General features: G+C 36.1%; 1 protein-coding gene across 13 annotated transcripts in view; it reads left to right on the top strand.

Annotated features, from left to right (window-relative positions):
• Nucleotides 1-22,363, top strand: part of KHDRBS2 (KH RNA binding domain containing, signal transduction associated 2) — a 356,668-nt gene that overhangs the window by 293,535 nt on the left and 40,770 nt on the right. For 6 of the 13 annotated variants that reach the window (XR_008436254.1, XR_008436252.1, XR_008436255.1 and 3 more), the window contains exons 9-10: nucleotides 13,459-13,632; nucleotides 15,579-15,630. Coding sequence is in view for 4 of the 13 variants with exons in the window: in XM_053973488.1 (XP_053829463.1) it covers nucleotides 13,459-13,556 (98 nt within the window). In the remaining 9 variants the exon portion in view is untranslated. Of the gene's footprint in view, nucleotides 1-7,793; nucleotides 8,412-13,458; nucleotides 14,547-14,875; nucleotides 15,005-15,578; nucleotides 15,631-22,363 lie in introns of those variants that run through there. The other 7 variants (XR_008436259.1, XM_053973490.1, XM_053973489.1 and 4 more) reach the window with 5 other exon arrangements.

Here is a 22,363-nt window from a genome sequence, read left to right on the forward strand (position 1 = left end):
GAAATGATGCTGCAAATGGAAGTTACACTAAGGGGTTATATAAGGGTTGCTGCTTGAAATAAATAATTTTATTCATGCAGCTGTGAAGCAAATGCCACTAATGCTAACTTGCAGTTTCCTTTGTATTGGTACAGAAATAGACATAAGTGAGATGTTGTCAAAATGATTGCATTGCATAATCAGAAATAACTTATTTTTTTGTACAATCTGTTCTCGCAATATATTTGGACGATACAATGTGCAGTCAAGCACATTTTCAATGCTAGGCAAGTAATAATAATAGCTTATCCATATCAGTGTGAGTGGTTCAGTTACCTTTTGTTTTGTTTCCTTTTTGCACATACATTTTTAATAGCTGTAGTGGAAGATCCTTCCTCCCATCTAGAGATCCCTTTTCCACTGCTGTCCTGAATGCACTGCTAAGCTTTTAGGCAATACAGAAAAGAATAATCTGAGCTCAGCAGTAAGAATTACTCACTGTTTAACTTTTAATTACACTCCACCATGCTGAATCTCCATGTGTTTGGGCAAGACATTTAAAGCAGTGTCACTTTCCTTCCAATCCCTCATTTGTAAAACTAGAAGAATATTACTTGTTTTCCCAGCAGGGATTTTGAATGGACTAATTAGCTAAGGCTTACAAAGTGTTCACAGAGTGGCATCATGGCTAAGTTATGCTCTGCATGAAGCTCCTTCTTTTTTGTTTTCCTTTCAACAGCTGAAACAAACCCAATACGCCTGGGTTTCCTTTGCTAGACTTAAAATACATGGCTCATAACTGTGGACTTGCTTTGATTTTTGCTTGAAGTATTTTCTGAGTTGGCATTTGCATACAAACATCTGTGTTATAATAACCTGGAATAAACTTAAAGTTGAATAATATTTCACATTGCAATTTTGCTACTTTCTGATAGCAGATACATTTTTATATAACTGTTTATGTTACTCTTGGTTCACTTTCTTTAGGAGATTAGTAAATTTGCCAATTTCATGCCCTGGAAATATGTTCAGGAACTTCTGTCATTCCCAAGTCCCACTATTTATCTGAGGAGGTAATCTGAGTACACAGAGCTATAGAGCTATAGAATATATGCTTAACTTCCTCAGTTTCTGAGTTCTTTCTGCATACACTGATGTTCTCTCTGATTCTGATCTATCACCCCCTCTCATCCTCACCTAACTTTACCTTAACTCTCTGTTTCCAGTTCTCTACTTTTTCAGGATGTTTTGTAACTCAGTGTGAGTCTCCTAAATCCATCCCACTGTATTCAATCAGCTACCCCTTCATTTTTCACCATCCTGCAGAAATTAAGTTTTTCTTTCATTTGAGTTCAATTTCACACCTTGTTTTGTCTTCCATAAGAAGGCTATATTCCTCCTTTACAACTCTTTCTGGCACACCTCTGTAATTCAAAATTCTCCCAAACTCTGAATATGACCACAGACAAGTGGTACATAAATAAAGTCCTGTTGTCAACTCTTAGGTGTTTTGTGCAACGACTTATCTTTTCTCCCTTATCCTTTTCAATAACAATACCTGAATTATCAAAAATTTACTAGCTTGGTTTTTTGTTTTTTTTTTTTTCCTTTCTTCCATGCTTCCTCTTGCTCCCAATTTACCTTTAGGGAGGACGGCTTTCAATCCTGAGAAGGTTTTCTTTCATTTTCGCGAAGTAGATTCAACAAAACAGTAATGTTACTTCATACTTACAATCTTTTTAAAGTATAAAATAGAGTTTCTGTAGCTTCTTAAGTATAGAGCACAATAGTACTCCTATATAAGCTGCCTGCTATGACTTTTCTTGCTATCTATACTCCTGAGAAGTAGCAGGTGGTTTACGTCTCATGGGTTCTTCTTTTAAAAGAACTTGTGGAGAATTCTGATTGGGGAAACTGTTTCCTCAGAAGATCATAAGATTTATGTATTTATGGATTTTTCACAGTATGGTTCCAAAAATTAGAGGGGTGTTTCAGAGCAGAGCCCACCTGAACACCATTTAATGCTCAGGAAGTTCACATCTCTTTGATTAGATGGAAGTACTAAACAAGGAGGAATCTAAGTCACTTGTCATAAGCTGGGCAAGATGGATTCCTAAACAGTATTCACTGCTGTAAGATCCATAACTGCCTTAACTCCTTGCTCAGTTTCTTTTTTGAAGGTCCAAAAGAATTCCATCCCCTCCAAATCCAGCCAAGGCATCTCCCAAGACAATAGGAAGATCAGGGATGTGTGTAAAATCACACTGCTTTCCATGACTAAGGGATGTTCCATGAATGAAAATTTGCAGTACAGAACCCCTCATGAAGTTAGACACTTAAGCTGTGTTGTGATTTGACATGCTTGTCACGCAGTCTCTCGGAAGGATCAAAGGAGAGACATTTCAAAGCATTCCCTGCAGCAGTCTCTGAGCATATGGAAATACAGTACTCAGGAACTATGAGATTCCTACAAATTTTTTATAAGATCAGGATTATACACCTACTGCTAGAGAATTTTGAGGATCGCTGTTCTAGGCTGAGGAACATAAATTTAGGACATATGCCTGAAAATCTTGGGAATGTAACCCATTATAGGCTTCTTCATGTGAGTTGAAAAGAAATATTTTTAGAAGGCAGTTTAAAAATAAAAGGCCAGTCATTTAAAGTACTGTACAGACTTTCAAAAATGTAAAGCATCCTCACCTCTAATCGCACTCAACAAACATGATGCTTCTGTCACAGAAGGTTTTGGTACCTGCAGATAAGTCTAAACTAGGGTAACGGTGTCATGTTCACTTGATGCTTATGTTTTAAAGGAGAAGGCATGAAATCGGATTAATTTATGAACAAAAGGTTTATATTCTTTGCTCTCATCATGCGTTAGTAATTTCGTGGTTTCCCTTCTGGCACTGTTGTCATCTGAAGAGATATCTAGTGAAAACATGAATTTAATGATTTGTCTTACAAATACATTAGGATAAAACATAGACCTAAAGTTTGGTAACTAAGAGTCTTTCCTGCCCATATGTAATGTCATGCCCACCTCCAAAAAGCATCTTCCCTGGAAAGGACCACTGTAAATAAAAAGCCCTTTGTTATCAGTTCATGTTCTCATTTCTTTCTCCTTTTCCCTGTTTTTTGTTTTTAGAGGAAGCAGCATTCTTGATTCAAGTGCTGTGTTGTGTTAGGCCACATTAGAGAGATAACAGAGAAGAATATATGACTTGCAGGCAAGGCATAACCAAGAAGCTGTATTCATTACATCTGACCTGCTTCACTGTTTTTTCATCTGAATCCTGTTTTGCTCTTGTGCTGATCAGAGCATTCCAAACCTTGTTTATCAGTGGCTTTTTCTATCTTATCTTTTCTTATCTTTTTCTATCTTATCTTTTCTTATCTTTTTTAGCTCTCCCAAAGGCTGGAGACTCCAGCAGTGAGCTCTGCCAGTTGCTGCTGCAGAAGGTTCAAGAGTCTTCTGCCCCTGCTTCCAAAGGGAGACTGCCACAGTAGTGAGAGTGTGCCTCTTGTCAGATGCCACAGTTCACAGCCTGGTGCATATCCTGCCTAGTGTATTAACTGAAAATTATGGCCATTATGTTTTTATGTCAGGTCATGAACTGCAGTATCTGAGAGACCAGTACACTCAGACTTCTTGTTGCTACTACTGAAAAAGAAACCCTAGATAGAGAGTGAAAGGATACGTTGAAGTCTATAACCTCCTAAACCACCACAATTAAATTAGGATAACACCATCTGCCAAAGGCCTTAGGCAAGACTTAGAAAGTTTAATCTGTAGCTTGCCACCTGCACAAAGAAGGGAGACATAAATGAACTCCAGTCACATTACTGCTGCTTTTCAGGAGAAGCTTGCAAGGCTTTTACTGCATGTTCTGCCATTGCATTAAGAAGACATTATTTAAATTTTTTTTGTCTTCACCAAAAATTTTCAGCTGTTTAGATTTTCTTAAATTACCATGTTTTTTTTGATGCACATTCTACTCCAGTTTAGCATTAGGTACTTGTAAAGAACCAGGTTTTAGGATAATTCCAGGATAATTTTACTTGGTTTTAGCATAATTCCAGTTTTAATTAAAATTGGAGCATGTAACTGTTTGGTGTAATTCCTTTTGATGTAAGGCATCATTTAAGTTGTAAAATGCTTTAACTGTTTCACAAATAATTCCCTGCCAATCACTCCATATAAGAGCTTTGTAATTGTTATAACAATTAGTTTACTAAGTAATCCTCTACAGAGATGGCACTTCACAAACAAATTCTTTATAGACCTTTATATCTAACAACTAAAAATGTACAGCAGTATTCCACTACTCTTTTATTATATTGTTTATTTTTTTTCTGTGTTTGTTCTAAAACTGTTTCATCTAGTAAATTAAGTTTTTCTACAATAACAATAATAGTTTCTGCTGAACAAGTAAAAGTAAGTAAATCATGATGAAATTAGCAGAGGAAAGCTTGTATGGAGGGTTCAAACCTCTAGAATTCTGATAAAGTGCTTGATTGAAGAGATGTTACCTTAGGAGACATGAATTCTCATACTTCATTAAAAGACATAAACATGCTCATGTCACAGAGAAAGTCAAGGAGCTGCCACCCTAGTGTGAAATAAGTTCTCTATGACAGTGACAAAGTAAAATGAAGCCATGTCACAATGTATACAGAGAAAATATTTGTGAATTTTGAAAAAGCACTTCATACCAATTGCTCTGCAGATGGAGATCTGAGGTTTTTTTCATCTGTTGAATTCAAGGTCATTCCTCATTTTTTATTAACTTTGGTATTGTAGATCATTGGTCCTAATACTCATTAAGCTCAGCATGCTAAGGATTTCTTGCCCTATTTTTTTTCTAGCCTAGTCTCATTTAAATATTCAAATGTAAGAAATTAAGTGCTCAAATAATTCATAGTGACTGATTTGCAGATGTAAGAGACGTAGGTCTGATTCTCATCATTACAGTGAGATGTAATGATTCTCATCATTACAGTGATTCTCATCATTACATTTCACATGGCTTGTGATTACAAACAATGTCTTTACCAACACTAATTAACAAAGTCTTACTAATGGGCAAAGATTTTTCATTTATATCATCTGAATGTATACATTTGGTGTCTCTTAGAAAATATTACGGCAACATACCAAAGAAGACCTTCCTTGGTGTCTGGGTCTTAAAATCATCATGGAATGAATAATAAAATCATAGAATGGTTTGAGTTTGAAGGGACCTTAAGGATCATGTAGCTTCAACCCACCTGCCATGGATGAAGATACCTTTCACTGGACCAGGTTGCTCAGAGCTCCATCCAGTCTGCCTTGAATGCCCTAGATAGGGCAATCACAACTTCTCTGGGCAGCCTATCCCATTGCTTCACAACCCTCACAGTAAAGAGTTTTTTTCCTAATATCTAACCTAAACTTGCTCTCTTTCTGTTTGAAGCTATTTTCCCTTCTCCTGTCACTACATGCTTTTGTAAAAAGTCCCTCTCCATCTTTCATGTAAGTTTCCTTCAGATACTGAAAGGCTGCAATTAGCTCACCCTTAAGCCTTCTCTTTTACAGGCTGAACAATCCCAGTTCTTGTAGCTTTTCCTCACAGGAGACGTGCTCCATCCCTCTGATGATCTTAGTGGCCTCCTCTGGACTCAATCCAACAGGTCCAAGGCTGATGTCCTTCCTGTGCAGGGGACTCCAGAGCTGGATGCAGCAGTGCAGGAGGGGTCTCACGAGAGCAGAGCAGAGGGGCAAGATCACCTCCCTCACCCTGCTGACCACACTGCTTTTGATGCAGCCCAGGATACAGTTGAATTTCTGGGCTATGAGTGTACAAGGCCAGTTCATGTCCAGCCTCTCTTCTACCGCCAGGTCCTTCCCATCAGGGCTGCTCTGGATCTGCTCATCCCCCAGCCTGGACTGATACTAGGGATTTCCCTGACCCAGGTGCAGAACCTTGCCCCAGGTCTTGTTAAAGTGCATGAGATACCCCAGGGCTACTTCTGGAGCTTGTCCTTGTCCCTGTGGATACCATCCTGTCCTTCAGGTGTGTCAACAGCACCACTCAGGTCGGTGTTGTCTGCAGACTGCCTGGGGGTGCACTCGATCCCTTTGCCTCTGTCATTAATGAAGGTGTTAGATAGCACTGGTCCCAGAATGGACTCACTTGTCACTCATGTCCATCAGGACTCTGAGCCATTGACCGCTGCCCTCTGGATGTAACTTTCCAACCACTTCTTAATCCACCCTATTATTAATTAGGCATCTCAGAGGCAATAAGGCACAGATTGTACCATTGTGGTGGAGGTTTTGTGGTGTCTTGACAGAGCACCTGGCTGGCTGTTTAGCACATGCTGGGTGCTTCTACACCAGCACAGGAGCAGAAGTGTTCTTTAAAAGCAGATTTATTAGTTGTCTGCTTTTATGGGTCTTCTTTCCACATCACTGAGTGTGTTTGAAGTACATAAATTTTAGTTCGAAACTAAAGCAAAAGATGCAATCCCAACTGCTTGTGAGATTTCACTTCCAGAGGCTCAAACCAGTCTGAAATGAAAAATACCTGTAGAAGCTGTATTGTGAATATCAGGTCCTCAGTGTCAGCTGTTTTCCTCTGCAGTTCATCTCTATTGATGTGCACTGTTTGCTAATATTGATGCAGCACCTGCGTCTTGATGCCCCCCAAACTTTCCCTGTTGACAACCTTGCTACATGTGCCATGGTTCTGAGGAGTGTGATGTGCTCCTGCATGACCATCTTCATTTTGGGCTGATTGAGGCATCTGGTCTCTTGCTGAGCATGAGGAAGATGCTCAGTTCCCAGCCCTGGGAACTCAGAAGTGCTTCTGAGTCTTCCTGTACAGCACTCAATTTTTTTATTACACTGGAAACAGGAGGCATTGAAGATTTCTATTGCATATGGACAGAAGATACACCAAATAAATTGCCCTCCTTTCATCTTCTATTTCAATCATTCCTATACTTACTGATAGCAGCACTCCTACTGTGGGACAGAATGAACTGACAAAAGCATTTTCTTGATTTTTCTGCAAAATTTTAACAATTCTTTTACTGGAGGAATCACCTTAGCTGTGTCTCAAGTGGCATTCATTCCCTCAGAGGAGATTTAAGATTTTCATAAAAGCGTGATTTTGAAAGTTTGCAGGGAAAGGAGCACATTTTGAATTCAGCTATGATGACTAATGTGGGGATGATACTAGAATTATTGCTGTTTTGTCAAATCAGTGTTTTAATTAGACTATAATTCTTTAGAAAGTCCAATATTTAAACATATCACATTCTTTTAACTGTCTGTATCTCCTAAAACCTTTGTAGTCCAGTTATGCTATGAAAATGAAAAAAAAAAAATTGCATGTACCACAAGACTAGTTTTAATTTATAGCAACTTACTGTGCTTCCTCTATTACTTATGAATTATAAATCATTTTCCATGACAGAATAAGTAAATCATGCAAAACTTTCCTATGTAATATTTCAAATGTTAATTTCACTGTCTTGCTCCATGGGAACTGTAGAGTTGGAGAATCTAAGACAAAAGTCCTGTAATATTGATGTGCATGTATTTAATTCCAGATGTGGTATAGCACTGCATGTTTCATGTTGCATGACCATAAAGTAATAGAAGATTAATTTTTACTGAAAATAAGTGAAAAATAAAATTCCTTCTACACTGTAACAGTCACACTCACCTCACAACAACATTGGTAAGACTTATTCCTCCTGACATTGCAGTTTCCCAAACTAGTTGTCAATGTGCTCTGATGCTGCTCCTTCCCTGTCTGTGGCAGGTGCTCACTACAGAAGTGGCTGAAGCCTTCTAAGAAATCATTTTCTCCAGAGGTCATTACTGCAACTCTCACTGTCATTACTGAACCTGCAGAGAGGATGGGCAGAGGGGACTGCACAAGCACTTACTGCACAAGCACTGCTGCCAGCTGGAGGATTTCTGGCATCCTCCACTACCAGTTTAAGCCAGGGAAGCTCTCAATCCTTAAGCAGATTTGGTGCAGCCACACAGTTTAAATTGTTAGCCTTCCTGAAGAGAAGGTACTATCAAGTATAGGGGCAGTAGTGGGTTTTTTGAAGAGCTACAGCCATGTTCAGCAAGTAAACAATTAAACCACAAGGTTTTCCATTCATTTCTCGTTTTTAAGCTGTATATATTTCATACTGCAGGTCTAGTAAAATAAAGGGTATGTAGAATGGTATAAGCTAGCTTAATTGGTTTGAGCCTGTGTTTTGAAAACATTTCTTGTCTTCTCAAACCTCCAAATTTCAAATAAGAAAGGCACCGTTTGTGATTCAAAAGAGTCACTTCTTCTCACAACATAATAAAATGCATAGAAGTCAAGTCAGAAAATCCTGTGTATTTGCAAGCTTTGCACATAAGCAAAAAAAGACCAGAAGAGTGGAAAAAAGTACATGTTCTTCTTAAAAAAGAAAATAAACGAACCAAAAACCAAAATCTGTTCTTGCAGTTTTGTCTAAAATAATATATACTTGTCCAATTATGACACAAGAAAAGTGCAACTACCTTTTCTGTGTGAATTTTTGGGCTGAAATACTGCATTTGTCCAAGTTAGTTGAGCTTCAGTCATTAGCTTGTGTAGGACAAATTTAGTCATTAGCTTGTGTAGGACAAATTTTCCAACCATTTGCAAGTAGTATTTTGTCTCCATCCATCTTTCTATGGAGGCTTACTAGAAATACAGCACAAATTGAATTGACTAAAGAAAGGCCTTCTAAGGGTTCTCATTTTAAAGCTATGTCTGGTTTCTGTTGGGTCTTCTGCTCAACACATCTATATCAGTTTTCTCTTACTGCTCAGGCAATTAATTGCATCTCAGAACACTCCAGGGAGAGAGGTATCCCTGCCTCATTCTACCAGTGAGGAAGCCATACTATGAAATATTGAACAATTGTCCGAGGTCACTGAGAAAACAAGGAGTAGAGCTAATAATCCAAATTCCTGTGCAGTGTGCTCTCTCCACATGTATGCAGTGAAAGATTTTTTTTTCTCACAGAAAATTGTTTAATTCTGAATCAAAATCAACTTCTGTTTCTAAAACACCAAAGGTAAATGAAAAATCAAATTGAACCATTGCACTACTTACTGCTTGTTATATACATCTTGACTATCTAATCAGAATAGCTCTTTCTAATCTTTTCCTGGCCACCTTTCCAAAATAATTGACCAGAAATTCATAAAACTGTGCCCAGTAGCTGTGGGCAATATTCAGATGTTAAATAAGTTACTGGGAGGAAAAAGTGATTGGGTCTTGATTAGTACCAGGACTAAGCAATGACTATAAATAAAAAATAATTAGGAAATAATATATTCCTATGTAAATCATATGTCATTAATATATATTTTTATTTTTAACTCATCCATTATTGTGATCTGCTCTTTAAATATTGCATTTTTCCCTCTTTGCATATTTGAAAGACTTTTATTCAGTTCTGTAGAAGTCCATAAGGTTGCAGAATGCTGAATGAAGAGTTAAAAATATGTGATTTTCTCGAATCTTTACTTAAAGACATTTAGCATGTGATCATAACCACCACATGGATAGACCACTGAATTTTTCTGTGCTTTCAATAATGTATAGGTAAAACAGTAAGAAAGAAACAACTTCATATATACCCATCTCTGTGCTATAAATGTTACTGTTTTGATCCCATATTCAAAGAAATTTCTCACATTAAAAATATTAAAAATTAAATGATCCTTTTATATTCTGACTCTCCAGAAAAAAAAAAAAAAAAAAAAAAAAAAGAACAAATTAAATTCTGTATTTAAACAGATTAGAGCTATGGAGTCTCCTAGCAGTTGATCAAAAATAATCTTTAAAGACAGCCTCAAGTAATGTATCAGTTATGTCTGTAATAAATACTGGGATCATTTCTGTACCTCAGTGAACACAGTAAAGTAAATAAGAGTCCATCTGAACCATAAAAAGCAGTGCAAAAACACTAACATACAAATTCAATCAGGCATAAACCAAGGGTGCTGATTGCCTGTGATAATAAGAATTAATTTTATATCCTAAAGGTGAGCTTCAAATACCAATTCACAGGAGCATATAGGAGTTTGGAAGACATATGCAGTGTAATTAAAAGGGCTGTGCCCATGTTTTCACATTTCTTAGAAAAGTAGCTATGACACTATCACACCCAAAGCAATCCTTCAGCCCAAGCACTCTCAGATTTTTCACCTATAAACTCTCTTAAGTTTCCATCATGCTGCAATTACTTATACTTTTAGTTTCTGAAAGGAAAACATAAAATATTTCTCCTTAAATAAGAATGGCAAAGTTGCCAATAACAACAAATTCCTGAAAAAAAGGAACCCTCTGCCCTCAGTTATTAAGCCACTTGTGTGGCTTTCTTTTTAACCATAGTCTTTGACACCTGATAGCTCTGGAGACAGTCAGAAGTAAAAAGGACAGAGAATGACTGTGGTCTGCTAGAGCAAAAAGACTGGATGGAAGTCTGGATGTCACCGAGGGAAGAGGAAGGTCAGACTCCACAGGGTTTTTCTTCCCAGGAATGAGAAAAAAGGAAAAGGAATCAGCGTTAGAACACATCAACCACCCTGCACCTTTCTTCAGCTCTTGGGCAGTCTGTCGCAGTTCTCCAAATTACCTTTCTCTCTCCAAAGCTACATCTATTGCCTGCTCTTCACCTGAAATGCCTCTCAGTTTCCATTTCATTAACATGTCACTTCCTTAAGATGAAATACATGTCACTTTCTTAAGATGAAGCATGTCCAGGCTCTCTTTCCTTCCCCTTTTGTCACAGTCTTTCAGAGAAAGACCAGGCTTACTCACTGTTCTCCTGTTCTCACAGTGAAACTCAGCCTGGTAATCAAACTTTCGACCCTTCCGCTACCCAAGGAGCTACCTAAATCTCTGTGTGACTGCTGAGGTAGTCTATAGGACTCTAGTCTTTTAAGATTTTTCCCAAAGACAGAGATTTCCATTCTGAGGAGCTCCCTTTCTTCCCTTGGTGCTGAAAGAAAAAGGTTACCTTGGAGTTCTGGAAGGAAGACATAAAAGAGCAGCTTTCGTGTCAACAAACCTGTAATGACTAGCATGCAGGTATTTTGTTGTTCATTAAAAACCTCTCTAGGAGAAAACCACTAGCAATCTGATTTCTCTTTTGGTGTGGCTGCATCTAGTAATGTACTGGCACAGTGTGGTTCAGAGACTCTTGACAGTGCTGCTCCCTATCATCTTGCTTTCCCCACAATAAATACATAATCCTTTACGGCTGGATGTGTGGTAGACACCAGAGTTTTCCCAGTCAAAGGCTGCAGTCCTAGAACTTCCACATCTGTTTTGGCTATGGATTAACCTGTTAATATAGTAGGATCTCCCATGCAATATCAACAGGAACTGTTAACTCTCAACTATCACTTTGTATTTCAGTGATGGTGTTAAAGCTTGAAATCAAGGAAATAGGTCCACCATGTTACTGAAAAAAACAGCATAAGAGGCTTGTACCACAAATTATGATTCATTCTTTGTTCCATATCAGAAGCTGGTACAGTCACAGGAGCAATTTGCTTTAGGAACAGTCAAGGAAAAGACATTTCCTCCAGTTGGTAATATAAAGTCATTTTTTACTGCATGAGTACTACCAAGAACACTGTATATTTCACCTTTATATGAAGATGCTTCAATCTGGACAATGTTGAGGGGACTAAAAAGGAACAAGAAATTTGCTTATCTTTGTGTTGTACATTTACTGAATATTTTTACTACTTCAGTCATTTTCATTTATTTAAATGAAGCTTTTCTTTTTCATATAAATCTTTCTTGTCCCCAGGGCCTCTCTGCAAATGTAGTAACACTTCAGCAAAGGGTAACTGAAGCTGGAAAAAATTTACAGTAAAATGACATTTTTAAAGGGTGTAGTGTATGTACTGCAGAGGCAGGATTTTAAATTCACTATACAGAAACTTATTCCCTGTAGGAATGAGAGATCTGAGGATTTAGAACTATATCATATTGGCTGCCACTTCCTCAACCCTCTAAGCAGTAGCTTTCCACAGCAAACTTTGGTTTCATGTGACCATAAAACCCCTGATTTTCAAAAAGAGAACATCCTGAAGAACTCAAAGAGAAAAAAAATAAATGGAGTGCACCAAAAAATCACAGTAGGAGTGTTTCTTGTTCCATAGCAAGATCAACTGCTACCAGACTTTTCCAGTGATGCCCACTTTATACATGCTAACCTGAACTCACTTTAGCTTTACAGCTGCTATTCCCCTCATACCTCAAGGCAATGAGATAATGAAGAGTAGTTGCAGAGAAGACATCTTGCAGAGAAGAAATAGCTTTCAGAATTTTAACAGTGTTTTTGTGTTTTTATGTTTTATATTTTCATTTCTCATTTTATATTTTCATTTATGTTTAATATTTTCATTTCTCACATATTTTTGCAAAAGGAATATTTGATACCTGATTTAACCATTTAGGGCTTTTTGCCTCGTGACAGATATTTATGTTCTTAGTGGCCAAAATGGTCAGCAGTCATTAGCAAAAACAAGGTACCAGCAATGCTGCACTCTGGCATGATATGATACACTGCAGCTTGTGCATTTCCACTTTAATTACTCTAAGTATGATCAGTTGAAGTCAGTGGAAGACAAACCCAGAAATCATTTGATGACCCACTGGCTGATTTAGGAGATAATTCAAGTTTGGGGTTTAACTGCTGGACCAGAACTGTAGGGAGTTTACTAACTGTGCCTTTGGGAGGGTTAAATTCCAGAAATATCATGTCAGGGAGGAGGAAGATGATTTGTAGAAGCATTGTAAAAACTGAACTAGACTTAGTTTTTAGCTTATTCTTCCTGAGCATATTTGATTTACTAAATATGAAAAAGTGTTCTAAAGATACTGCAAAGTAAAATCTCCTCTTGCTTTGTATGGTAGCTTCACTTCTACACATTTTTCTTCCATTATTTTCTTTCTTTTGGTCTCAAATGGAAGTTAAAAATCAAACATATCTTTCTTATCTTTTCATGATTCAACTCCTCATCTTGTTACCATACCAACTCCATTAAATGCTGTTCAAATTTCTGCTTTAACTTAAATACTAGAAACTCAAAATATCAAATAAATTCTGAACTGGCAGACCAATGCAGTGATTTTTCCAGAGCTGACTGTACCGCCAACACAGTAGTTATTCATTCTCTGCTGAAAGTGAAGGAGCTTTTTTTCTTCCTAAGATAGACAGGTTTCCTGTGTAGAGAAGTGGGTTGGTTTTCTCTAAGTTTTTTTTTTGTGGGAAGAAAAAGAAGTGGATGATAACACCATCCTCATTTCATTTTTCTAAAGCTTTCAGCCAGAACCCTCAAGAATTTTGACAGCCATTAGCAGCGGCATCCCTTTGTTCTTTCAATTTTAGATATTTACAAAACTTGTTTTTCTCTTCTGTTTTTAGCACAAGAAGAATGGGCCACGACCCGTTCCAGCCTAAAGGCACCACCTCCAAGGTCAGCCAGAGGGGGATACAGGGAACACCCCTATGGTAGATATTGAAGGTCCTCCTCATCTGTGACCTCATCTCAAAGACAATTAATAGCCTGTGGTCTCCACATAAACAGCAACAAGACAAGTAATAGTCCATTTCTTTTCTATCCTAGGAATTACTGTTCATTATTATCCTATGTACTACTTGTATTTCCTATAACATTGGCGTGACATTGGCATTAGTATTATTTTATAACACGGACTTAAAAAAAAACAGAGACAAAAAACCTTTGGCAAGCATTGTCTATAAACTATTTAAAGATGATGTTCTGTTGGTTGTATTCATTGCTGTGTGTAACTAAAAAGCATGACACTGTTACAGCTCTTGAGTCTCTCTACATACTAGTTAAGGCTGAGTTTCTGTTTAGGGTTGCTGAAAGACTGTAATATGATTTTTTTTTTTTTCCGAGCCAGACAATAATCAAGCTGTAGATAAGATGTTTTAACCTGTCTTTTTTAATATATGTTAGTTTAGATTAAGATGCTCGATATTAAGTTTGTAAATTTAATTTTAAATGCTGTTTTAATGGGGTTGAAAACAAGCAGCTACTGTATGTATGTAGCTAACTGAAGTTGTTCAGTGTTTTAACCTGTATTTGTTAAAAAAAATCACTTAAAGTTCCATGTGTAAGCTTCTCTAAATAGGAAACCATAATTTTGTCAAATATGTTTGCCATAATTTGTCAATAAAGCTGAAACCTTTTGTAACAAACTAAATTTGGAATTACTTGTTTTCTAGCTTTAAATGCCTGCTTTATTTCTTTTTCAAGAGATGCCTAAAATGTTTTTATATAAAAATTACAAAAATGAACCCAAGCCTGTTTTAAGATTTTTTGTGTAAGACTTTAAAAGTTGTATTAATAACTTCTGGTTGTTAAATAATATAAAAGTTAACAAACTAAACTGTTACATGAATCATGGTTAGTATCCACTAATGTATAACATGTTAATGGAAAAAAATGCTTTAGAACAATAAATGGATTTTAAACTATCCTTTAAGCTTGATCTTGCTAAACACAAACTCTGATTGACTTGTTTGTATTAGCATGTCTCTCGTGAGAATGTAATGGAGTTTAAAGAGGTAAGATTACCACTTACCACTGTTAGACTGTCTAAATGCTAGTTCTTCAACCTTTGAGTTTCCCCGCACATTAAATATCCCATTCAACATGTAAGCATTGCATAGATTCACCTATTTGTTTTCACTCAGAAGAGTGCGTTGACTGCATTTTTCGTAGTATATAACAATTTGTCTTGATAAACAAATCATCAGTGTCACTGCCCAGCTGTTGGTACTCAACTTCAAAAACTTTATTTGTAATTTTCAGTGCTAAATATCACCGCCCTTGAAGGCAGTTTAGAGGGCTGATATTTCTTTTGAGACTATCAGACTTGATGGCTGATGATTATTAAGGAAATATGTCGCAGGACTCAAAGGATGACTAAACGTTAAACAGGTAACACTAATAGTAACTCTGTAATTTTGAGTATGCAACAGTAATGTAAAATATTCTCAGTTATTAAGTTACTGATAGTTAAAAAAGTAAACCTACCAAAAGATAACAAATAGGTATATAGGCTATTAAAACAACTAATTAACATTAACTAGTGACAACAAAATTATTCTACAATATATAACCCTCAAGGTAATAAACAGAACTAAAATTAACAATAATAGTAATGCAACTCTTGCTAACAACAAATATATAACCTAAATTTTGATGAAAAAAAAAAAAAAAAAAAAAAAAAAAACAGAAGACTTGATGGTAGGGATGCCAAAACTGTTAATCCTTTCAGTACAGTCTTTTTGTTTACAGTGGCTTTTTGTCAATGTGATTGGTTTACTTTTTTGATGCGACTAAAGTACAGGCCGATTGCTGTTCAGTTTGTGAACAAAATCTCTTGCAGCTGGAGTTGCATGCTAACTCTTTTTGAATAGTTTATGAGTATGTTTTGTCCTTTGAAGTGTTAAAGTGAATTGAGTAGGCTACATGATGGTTACATTGAGTTTATTCTGTCTCACTATTTCAGGGACTCACAGGCACTGGACAGCTAAGCAGCAGATCTGCTGGGAAGTGGTCAGGTAAGCTCTGCTGCATCTCAGGGGGTTTGCCTATTTCCTGTTTTATCTCTGCATTTGTTTTTACTAACACACAAAAACGTATTCAGCTACAGTTTTAAAATAAATGTCCTTCCAGCAATGATTCTCTGTGTATCAGCATAGTGATTATGGTGTAATGGCAATCAAAACATTTACATGTGTGTTATGATACTCTTCATTTCAATAAAAAAAAAGTCTTGTCATCTAGCCTTTTAATGGTAAATATTAAAATGGTGTACTTTATAAATTGCTCAAAACAGAGGTTCTGTTTATTAAAAGCATGCCTACATTTTGGGTAGTCACATAGCAAAGAAAAATGCAATGCTAGATTGTCTTTGCTTCTGAAAATATTTAACATTTCTTCCTATGAAAATTGTATCTGTATAGAGACAGGAAGTTCGTTATTTATTCTTATGCTTGGTAGGTTTTTCTTTTTTATTCTTTAGAATGGCAGGGACATTTAGGTATTACTATGCAATGGCATGGACAGAGGCATTACTTATATTTCTCTGTTAAATACATTTAAACAAAAAGGTGTATTTTGGATGACCTTCTTAAAGAGACTTCAGGTTGTACGTGAGATTTTTGACTGAAGACAAATGTCATTGCTGGAAACAAAAAAAAAAAAAATCCAGCTCAGTTACAACTTTGTCCATGGACTCAGAAGTATGAACCTAATCACAATACAAAAAGTACAAATTCTTGTCATCATTCTTAACTAGATAAGATTACAAAAATACCCAGTCCTAGACACATTTATTACTCTGGCATCTTTTCCCATGACTGTGGTCTGGATGATGTAACATTTTCCAGGTTTGGTGGTATTCAACAGTTACTTACAAACCACAAGTTGTATTGTATAACAAGATATAAAGGGTTTAATTTTCTTTTCCAAAGAGTTGCCTCAAGATCTTTATAAATTTGTTTTATTGATGTGCTACAACCACCCTACAGACCAAAGTGATATAGTATGGCATTAAGGTTTGTCTGCATATTACAGTCACATCAGTGTGAGTGTACCTCTGTAGGAAAATCTTCCATCTACCCACCTTGCATGTAGTTACACTAATTTGCTTTGGTCAGTATGTATCTCTACAGAAAAGAAAAATACTTTCCATTACTATAAAGAGTTTCATGCTGGTATAACTGTGATTATAGATTATTATGTATCATAGATTATACTGTATAACTATTCCAGGAAATTCTCCTATGCCTTGCTGAAATGATTAATAACACAAAGCTGTGAGCAGGTCATACCTGATGTAAGTGAGATCCAGGGCAAAGTAGATAAAATTAATTTCTCACTTGTGCATCACATTTTTATGTGAGGGTAACTACTGTGAACTCCTTGAGGATGGACTTCAATAAATACAGCTTTATAGCAGAGCAGTGTCCTTTAATATTCCTGTCTCCAAGTCTACTTTGCAGCCATTACTTGTCTAAATTTTAAAAATGGAAGAAAATGTCAGTAAAATGATGCATTGCGAAATATTCTTACATAAGAATTATTTTGAAAAAGTAGGTTAAGTCAGTGCAAGCAAGCAACTGTTTATGCAAACATTTTTTCTATTGATTTTCAGGAAAATAGTATGAAAATTTACCCAAGACTGCATGTGCTGTTCAGTGCTAACTAAAAGTATATTTCAGTACTGTTTCTGAAGAAGCCTTGCAGTTTATCAGCTATGTCTTAGGAGAAACATAATCCACTTTATGAATTTTTGAGAGAGTAGCAAGAGTCAGATTATTCTAATTAACAGCTCTCTTCAGGTCTTCCATGAAAAGCTGTGACACATTCCACACATCCACCATCAGGTCAGCCACAATTTTGAGGTCCTGAAAACTTATGTGTACCACTAGAAAACATGTCATTTTACTCATGCTACAGATCACTCCAAGACACTTGTCACCAACTAATCATTTTATTTGGTTTAACTCACCAACTCGTTTTGTTTTTAATATGAAGAAGAAAGGAATATAAAATACCAAAATAAATACGTGAAAAACACTTGGAAAGATAAGTTAAAAATGCAAAATTTTTGTTCCAATATTTCCAAGATTTTTTTGTTTGTTTGTGCTGACCTCATACATAAAACAGTTTGATCTTTATAAGAAAATAGTGCTATATAGTTTTTCTGCACGTTTTTAGTAGTTAGCAAATTCTACTTTGTTTAGCAGCCTTTTTGCATGTATTCAAGAGCCATTCTAACTGAAAAAATTAGGTATTTCTAGAGCAGCAACTTTTATTAGAAAATAAAGTAGCGGGGTAACTCTTTCTTTTTTGATGTATCTTACAGTGTTTAAACAAAGATCTTAAGTCTTCATAAGAATAAATGAAGAACCTCAGGAGCACAATGTATCTGACCTCACAGAGGATATTGGCAATGTTTTTGTAGCTTAATGAGGTCTTCAACCTCCATTCAGAGTGACAGAGCTACAGCCATAAAGCCAAGTGATCTCTATCCCCTTACTCCACACCCCTTCCATAGCCCAGCCACAATTACTCCATTTTATTTAGACATGTGCTGACTTCCAAACTGCCTAACACTGCTGTTAGTGATGGGGAGTGAGGGCATGAGGAACACATCACTGTGTCTGTGGAAGCTCTGAGGAAATAGGTGTGCAGACCTTGTGAGTGAGCAAGGCAGGATGGAAGGGCCTGTGTCTGTATTGCCAGGGAGTTGCCAAACCACAGCCAAGACTGAGGTACTGAGCTGCATATCAGGAACTGAATAAAGCAACCAAATTGCCATTAGGAACAGGATAATTAACATATATGAGTGCATCCATTGAAAGGCTTATTATTTCATCATGATGATACGGATCTATGGTAGTCCTAATGAAATATCATCCTGGATTATTATCTGGAGGTTAAAATCAAGAACAAGTAACCAATGTATTGTGTTCAAATAAAAACCAATTTGGTCTACAAGAGTGATGTATTTCCTTCATGTTTGGCAGTAGCAGTGTTTTTTTGTGAACTATCTTTCCAAGAAGTCCAAAGTCTTGCAAGAGTCAAATATTGCAGCTACAAAGTTATAAGTGGAGATAAAGGCGAACAATCAAATTAGCTAAACATTGGAGAGAAAAAATCTTTGACAGTGAATGAAAGAAGCCTGTGATCCATTAAGTAAAGGAAGTCCTAGAACATTTTCCATATTGTATTGCATTAACATGCACAAACGAGTTGAGACTGTATAAAGGTTAAGTAGGGACAGCACTGGATATCAGTGTTCTTCATGCAACCTTTGTACGGATACCTCATATTCTGTAAAGCTTACTGGTAAATTTCCTTTTGTTTATAGTAAAATGAAGAGACAACTGAGAAACTCTACCTAAATTTCTTAAATAGCTACATATTTTGAGAGAAAGTAGTTCTCCTGTTGCCTTCTGTAATTTCTTTTGTGAAAGAAATAGCAGATCTTAATAAGATTGTAATCTCCTTAAACAATGTTTGCTAACAACTTCTTAGCAAATATGTTAAAGAAAATAGTTTTGGTTTTTTTAATAAGTATTACCTGAATTCTTTTGTAATGTTGTAGATCTTCAATAAAGAAGTCTTCTTCAAGACTGCAAGAAGATAAAGTTTGGGAAAAATATTCATAAAGTTAGAATCATAGAATAGGTTATTAATTAATCCTATGTGACAAAGAACCAATTTATCCCTATATCAGAATCTGTGGATTTTTAGGGATCAGGAGGACAGAGTTCAGTTCTAGATGCATTTTTTTCAAGGTAGGATTAAAAAAAATCATTTCACTAACAGATTACAAAGTTTTTACACAAAAAGAAAGGCTATAATTGGAAAGGTTAGCTGTAGTTAATGTCCGAAGAATAAAGATCATATTTGTTATTATTTCATATCATCCTTTGTTGTCAGCAGATTAATCAAAATACAAAAAGAACCCGAATTAACAAGTAAAATCACAGGAAAAACTGAAAAATATTTGAATACTGAACAGAAAAATAATGCTAATGTCTTCTGAAGTTTTTTGTCCTCTATTAAAAACTCAGATACACTCTGCGACTTCTGTTAGTTATTAAAACCCAAGAGTTATCAGAAAAAGTGTCACATTATCAATTTTGCTGTCCTGGTCTGCTGAGATAGAACAGGCGCACAGATAATGTTCTCAAACCAGTTATGGCTTCAGAGATGATCACCATCATCCACTCTGTTCTTAGCTAATTAAATTTTTCTAGTCATTACTGTTTATCATTAGAACCTGACAGAAAGCTTTGAAATCATTAAGCCTTTCCTTTTTCTTCAATTGGTTTTGTTTCTGGGCCTGGCAGTCAGATGCTAATGGTCATTTGCAACATTAAGGAAAATTATTCCTACTGAAAGATTTGCTGATCTACATAGCTATTAGACAATTTATGAGCTTTACTCCTGAGAATGCTGGTATCTTTTGGTGGAGACATTGTATACAGTATTTATGTTCTGAAACCATGGAATCTGAACTGTGCCTGCCAGTATGAGTACAGGAAAGATTTTCTGTCCTTTCTACAGTCTCTGGTGGACGAAGTTATTTGTATTGCATCTTGGCAGAACATGTTGAAATATATCTCTAAATCGTGCATATCTGGAACAAAGTCTTCATTCTCAAAGAGAAGCAATTTTTGTCAACTTAAGCATAAGAAATACAGATTTCTAAACTTGTACTAAAACATGTCACTGTTTCAAAGGTTTGTTTTTCTTATATAAATCCTTTTAAAAGGCTATGTTGGGTAGTTATTGAAAGACATAAATGCCTCCTTTCCTAGAATAATTGAATTAATTTTGAAACCTAGTATGCTTTACCAGACGATAGCAAGATTTGTTGAAAATGCAATTGCAGACATATTTCAAATATGTAAATCAGAAGGAAGGTTTATTGGAAGAAGATCACACCCATGCTGTAATGGTATAAGTCATCATTCACATATTAAAAAGATAAACATGAAAGAACAAGATGTGCAGTTGATCTTCTATGTCCTGCATTTTACCTAAGAACTTTTCAAGATGCTGTATGGAAACAGCAGAACTTTCTAATATCTTTTCACAACATTTGGGTGTACAAGGAAAATAGAAATGCTTCACTACCCTGATAAGAGTAGAATTAATTATGAAAACAATGTTTCTTGTTTATTTCTGTTGCTGCTATACCTTATTGATTTAATGGAGGTATAGTTTCTTGTTATAGAGTAGTATTATCCAGTGTGAAAGTAGCTGCTTCTATCTTGTTTGGCACTGTTGTTGCCATGCTGGATGCATTAGCTCATGATGGATGGCTCACTCACAGGAATGCAGGGGATTCTTCTGTTACGTGCCCTTGCATTACAAGATCGTCACACTGTGTTGCCACCAACAAGTCAGAGGTACAAACTGCTGGGCTGTTCATCTGTGACTCAGCATTCTGGGTGGGCTTCTGGATGGTACACAGAACAACCTGTGCAGATATTTTGTATCATGATTTACTATATTCACTTTTAACTCCATATTCATTGCTTAGCTAATAATTCATTATATTTCTTCCTGAACTTTGTAACAATCCTGTACAATCAGTGGCAAAATTCAGTGAAAAGGTCTTGCCAATGCAGATTCTTTCTTCTTTCTTTCTTTTTTCCACTTTTTTTCTCTTCTTCTTAGAAGAACATAATGTTTCGTATACATATTTTAGCTGAAAAGATAGTCAAGGACACTGTCATTCAAATGAAATTGTGCTATTCGCTAATAATGCAGGAATTTAGTGTGGCATTCTCTGAGTATTTAAAACTGATGTTTTTTTTTTTATTATTCTGTATAGTATTTTGAGTATTTAATACCTTTTTAGTATCTGTTTTAGAATTCATGATGTAATTAGAATTCATGATGTAATGATGTAAAGATACAAAAAGCTGACAGGAATGTTGTATTACATTGAATTCATGTTAAGCAAAGTAGCTTTCTGATGGAGAATTTAATCTTGCAGATCTTACTCAGGTTTCATATACTAAAAATCTATGCTGACATCAAGGACTGACAAGGGACTATGAAATTCAGAATGTGATCTGTAGTCAGTTTTAAAATTTAATTAAATTCAAACAGAACACTTAGCTGTTAAGGACTGGATTGCATCATTCCATGTCATGTCCTGCTTAGCATCAGTGTGAAATAACTTTGATCCAGGAGGAGTACTTTAGATACATTACCATGTCAAGATTTTACTTTTCATGTCATCATAACCAATTTTCCCACATGCAGGAAAAATATTTAGTTGAAGGTACTTGCTTGGCACTGTTGTTCACTCAAATCTCAACTTGGCAATCAAGTTCATTCGTTCATGGTACTCACCACTTTATTTTCGTGAGAACTATCACATTTCTGAAGGAGGCACAATACTTTTTGTATCAGTGAACTTGTTTGCAGATCTAAGGCAAAAATGGGTGCCCATTAGACTGTGAAGGCATGTAGGAAACATGCTTTAGGGAACCTAGTGCTCATTTGAAAGGGTTATGGGCATCCCAGTAATGCTGCATAGTCCTTAAAAGCTGAAAGCACCTACAGAGCTTAAAAGAAAATTGTTGCACTGAACTCAAAATAAAGGCAGCAGATATGTCAATCTCTGCCTTATAATGGAGAGGTAGAAAAACAGTGAAGCTGCATGATTTGGCTAAGATCATTCAGCAGGTCAAAGTGATGTAATAAAGTGCAATTGGCAAAGCAGCAGAGGGTAAGAAGCTGCATCAGGAAATGAAA

The sequence above is a fragment of the Vidua macroura genome, chromosome 3 (genome assembly GCF_024509145.1).
Source record: "Vidua macroura isolate BioBank_ID:100142 chromosome 3, ASM2450914v1, whole genome shotgun sequence".
NCBI classification, from domain to species: Eukaryota; Metazoa; Chordata; class Aves; order Passeriformes; family Viduidae; genus Vidua; species Vidua macroura.